The following is a 4,884-nucleotide window of genomic DNA, read 5'->3' on the forward strand; positions in this document are numbered from 1 at the left end:
TCTTAGTATGTGAACAGTTTTTCTGTTTCAATTTTATACATTCCTATATTTTAAATGGAATAAGAAACATTCAGTAAAGGTTATTTGAGAGAACATGAAAAGGAGTTAGAGAGAAAAACATCACGTAAATCACAGCTTCAAAATTGAACAAACACGAAAAGATTTAACGAATAAATGACTGATGTGCATAGCATAGGATAAATACAAATTGTAGATAAATAAATTATCGATTATATTAAGATATTGTACGATTAAATAATTTAAGAACTTTATACACATTTTAAATTTTTGTGCTTTCATTTACGTTTCTGAATAACCGACTATTTAACTTTAATCTTATGTTATTTTCTAGTGTTAGCGTCTTGTAAATTTAAGTTGAAAATTGGAATAATTCGGTTACATCAATGTTATAATTTCACACTCAATAATACAATTATTATGTACAACACGTTCTACATTACATTTACATATTATTGAGTGTAAAATTGTATAATATTGATGTTATATATATTACAGTTAATTGATGTTTACTGAATAAGACTGCATTTCAAATTGTCACTGATTTAAAAGCATAAAAAACGAAATGAAATTCATAAAAACTATTATTACGTATAAGATTCTGCGCGACAACCGAAAATATCATCATAAATCAATTAATAGATTTATCAAGAACACTGATTCACTTATCTGGTACTAAAAAATTCTAAGAATAATCGGTGTGTCATCGAGATTTCTTATTTAAAAACAATTAGCTGATTCACGTATGAACGCGTGACGAAATTCTTGTCGAAACTGCGTCACTATTTCAGTAAAGTAAACAGACACATAAACGAGCGAATAAATATCTAAATATATGCAGATATTACATAAACATAAGTATATATTCGATATTCGCTACTTGATTATGAGATATCTCGCGTCGAAGCGAAAAGCGATTTAGCATAGATTTTGTTGTCGCTTTTTTCCTCCATAATCGGGTTACTCAGGGTCATAAGTAACTTTCCAGCCCCTTCTCCTTCTCTATCAGCTCTTATTGCTATACATCTCTTTTGCACACATGCATGATTATTACTGTCAATGATTGTTATTTCGACTAACGATATTATCGAACGTATGCAAATCACGTCGTGCAAGTCAATGGTGTAAAATAATTGCGTCAGAAAACACGTGAACGGAAATCGGCAGGACTTTGTGATAGTAAAATCGTAGTCCAAGCGTTACAATAAAAAATCAAGATACAATTTCAACTGCATATAATAATTACGCTGTCATAAACAATGCTGCATTGAAATTTTATAAGTTCGCATAGCGATCATGTAACTCTTCCTCTAAATATATGACAGTATGAAATAGCATTTTTCACATCAAATGACTTTACTATTATTATTATAAAAAACAAATAACAAAAGACGATATGTTCGTATTGTTAAAGGATATTATTAGGAGAACAAATCACTGGTTTCTTTTCTTTGAGTATGTACTAATAATTACATCGATAAATGTTGATAATGACGCGAATAATTAATTAACAATGTAGATAAGCAGGTTTCGCGTTCGCCAAGACAGCGTTCGATTTTTCTTTTTTTGTGACTTTATTGCAAATATTGTACACTCCAACTTTCCGTCGTGTGTCGGACAAGAAACAGAAATAAATTTACACATAATCCTTCTATTTTTTTACATTCACATATCCAATGTAATAATACAAGACTATCGAATGGAAAAAAGTTCAAAGGTATTGAATACCAATACCAAATTGAAATTGCTGAAGCACATCGCTCCTCATGAACAACAATGGTGTAACTAAGTTCAATTCTATGCGGGCAATGTTCCCCAGCTTCATCGCGATGCCTCCGCCGATAGCGCAGCGAACATTCTCCGTGAAAATCTTCATGTTTTCATCGTATAGATTATCTGAAAATTTCAAACACGCATCATGTAAATTGATCAACTCTATTCGAATTATAAAATATAACGAATTTAAGAAATATACTTCGCAAACAAACAATATTAAGATTGATATAGATGTAAAAATGGAAAAATAAACAATTATTCAGGAATTAATCATATAATTTTCATCTAGGCTAGCTTTCCATATAGACATCAAATGTCAATTTTTATTTAGGACAATTATATAGACTTGAAATGAAAAAATGCAATTCCTAATAAGAAACTTCTATGTAGGAGTAATCTACAAAACTACTTCGCTCACCGTATGTGAAATTGGATAAATTGCCGCCGTTGATAAAACCATGCAGCCTAAATAAATCCCCAAAACTGTTATGGCCGGGTCTGAATGGGAGCGGCGTATAAACGTGAAGGGCGGCTGCCCAATACATCTCACCACCCACAGAATTTCCTTCGTAGCGGGGCCCGCATCCTCTCATCTCAAATCCACGTAAATTCAGTGGACCTCCCAGGAAGAAATGATCGGCGATACTTATTTTCATGTCGTTACTGATTGCACTCAACAGCCCAGACTGAAGGCCCAATTGGAATGTCTATTCAAAGGTAGAAAATTCATGAGTAAATATTTTACAATCCATATAGAAATTGTCAGGATAGTTAGAAATAAGGAACGTTTTCACAACGGAATTTCACAATAGATAAAAAATATTTACAAGATACTCGTGTGGTGACCAATTAGTTTGCATGGCGAGTTCGTTCCTCAAGAAACCAATATCGCCACCTAGGCCAGCCATTTCTGTCGTTAATCGCAAGAGGCTCCCAGTAACGGGGAATAAAGGACAGTTCCTTTTATCTATCGTCCAGATGTACCTCAGTGCAGATTTCAAATTCGGGCCGCATTGTTCCCGAACATGAAAGGCTGCCTGTTTCGAGCAACTAATGTTCCTAAATGCAGCTTCGTATTGTAAGTTGTGCTTAGAGGTGTCTGTCTGGTTAAATTCCATGTTAAACAACAGTCCCTTGTCGTTTTGCTTAAAACCAGACCACGGGAAATCATGCGTTGTACTAAATATAGTACTGGTTAATCTGCAAAATATTAATTTAACCAGTAATGCAACTCTAATAATGTATGTATCAAGAAATAGATACAGAGAGAGATATCTCAACTCACACTGCGTTGTATAAGCTCTGTGGAAACGGTTTAATGGCGGATACATTGAAGTTGATCGAACTTTTGTTACCGTGGGAATATTCCATCTGGACACGTTCTGCTCTGCCGAACAGATTCGGCGCTTTTGCGCCGATAATTAAGGATCCCTCGTTGTTCCCAACCATTGTGCTGATACCACCAACTAAACGTCTCATTTCACGTACTTTAAAAGTAACCTAACAATAAACACAATTCAGACATAAACATTACAGATGAATGCATATTTGGATACGGCATATACGAACAACAAACTGCGTTACGTTTAAATCTGAAAAAATTACTTATTCTTTGTCGAATTAATTGTTTAATTATATAGACCCACTTCAACACCATCAGGCGTGGCGTCGGGTCCTTGACTGATATCGATGTAAATGCCGATATTTCTAAAGCATCCCAGGGCGTCTAACTTCTCTCGCACTTTGTAAGCACGTATAATAACATCCTCGAAATTTTTCGCTTTAAACAAGTCCTTCACTTGTGACTGGATAATGTCGTCCTTCGTTCGTATAAGTCCATCCACGTGTATCTTGTCGACTCGTGCCTAGTGAAAACGATATAGAATAATTTTTAAAATCCACAAATGAAGACTTGACTCTACCACTTGAATAACTTCTGAATAACATACCTGTACTGCCTGTAGAACAATGTTTTTCGTCTGCACATTCTCTTCTTCTCTATGTAACTGAGATTTGCTATCAGAAAATGGTGGCTGCAAGAATAATAATAGAATTTTAATTTTTAGTTAATTAGTTTTGAAAGTAAAAAACTAGAGAATTAGGCAGATTATTATAAATATGAATTAACCCTCTGGAGCTCTGATACTAAAATCTGTAACAATTATTAATTCTAAGTATCTATAAGATCCATTTAATTTATGTTAATTAATTAAAAAGTTAATTAATTTTGAAAAACCAAAATGACATAACTTACATAAAAAAGAATAAATATTAAGTATATTTTAATAGGAATAATTCAAATTTGCCGATATAATATTTCAAAAATTGAATTGACTATTCTAAGCCATAAAAAGATTTATAATTGAGCAAATCTAAGATTTACTGTCAGTTCCAAAAGGTTAAATTATTTTGTCATATAAATTGTAGATATACAAAGCCATCCGTTGCGTTTGATGGATCGTGTTTCTTTGCGAAATCATCCTTAGGTAATTGACCCAAGTCTGAAAAATTATTGGGTTCCTAAAAAAACATATTTCTCTATTAGATTACATCTGTATACATAACATTCTTTAATAAAAATCCAGTTATACAAGTTACGTAAATTTATAATTGTCATCGATTGATATTGTGAGAATTGGAGCGAAAATTAAAATTATCTATCTCGGTATATTATTAGAGATTACTCATTCCGAGAATCTCAATGAGATTTTAGGTTATGCCGTAACTTCTAATAATAAATACGTACCTTAGCGTAAACGGTGCCCATTATTTTGTCGACGAGTTTCTGCCTCCCTGTTTTTGATTGTCGCGCTAAAATCTCATGCTAGAATCGGTGCGACGGCTTCGACATCAAATAAAAACGTACGGATGAACTTACAATTTAAAATATCGAACACGGAAAAAAACATATATCGAACTGATCGAACACGAACGATGGACCGCGTGCCCCTCACCGGTGCGATCACAGCACCACAGCACCTCACTGCGTTAGAATACGACACGTATAATTTACATGTATGATATTAGAGATCTAATAATCTAATAATATTATATAATAAATATCCTAATATATAATATATAATATATTAT

General features: G+C 33.1%; 1 protein-coding gene across 2 annotated transcripts; it reads right to left on the bottom strand.

Annotated features, from left to right (window-relative positions):
* Window positions 1-1,448: 1,448 nt before the first annotated feature.
* LOC108747486 (sorting and assembly machinery component 50 homolog) lies at window positions 1,449-4,763 on the bottom strand. 2 transcript variants are annotated; one of them, XM_018484993.1, is made up of 8 exons: window positions 4,541-4,763; window positions 4,243-4,314; window positions 3,744-3,827; window positions 3,441-3,659; window positions 3,080-3,294; window positions 2,622-2,994; window positions 2,213-2,501; window positions 1,449-1,914 (listed from the first exon to the last, which is right to left on the bottom strand). In XM_018484993.1, the coding sequence occupies exons 1-8, from the start codon at window positions 4,559-4,561 to the stop codon at window positions 1,730-1,732; spliced, it is 1,458 nt and encodes a 485-aa protein (XP_018340495.1). In that variant the 5' UTR covers window positions 4,562-4,763; the 3' UTR covers window positions 1,449-1,729. The 2 variants fall into 2 exon arrangements, with proteins under 2 accessions (XP_018340495.1, XP_018340494.1); XM_018484992.1 differs by having other exon boundaries at window positions 1,452-1,914; window positions 4,228-4,314.
* Window positions 4,764-4,884: the final 121 nt, after the last annotated feature.

Source organism: Trachymyrmex septentrionalis, unplaced genomic scaffold (assembly GCF_001594115.1).
Source record: "Trachymyrmex septentrionalis isolate Tsep2-gDNA-1 unplaced genomic scaffold, Tsep1.0 scaffold2, whole genome shotgun sequence".
Taxonomy (NCBI): Eukaryota; Metazoa; Arthropoda; class Insecta; order Hymenoptera; family Formicidae; genus Trachymyrmex; species Trachymyrmex septentrionalis.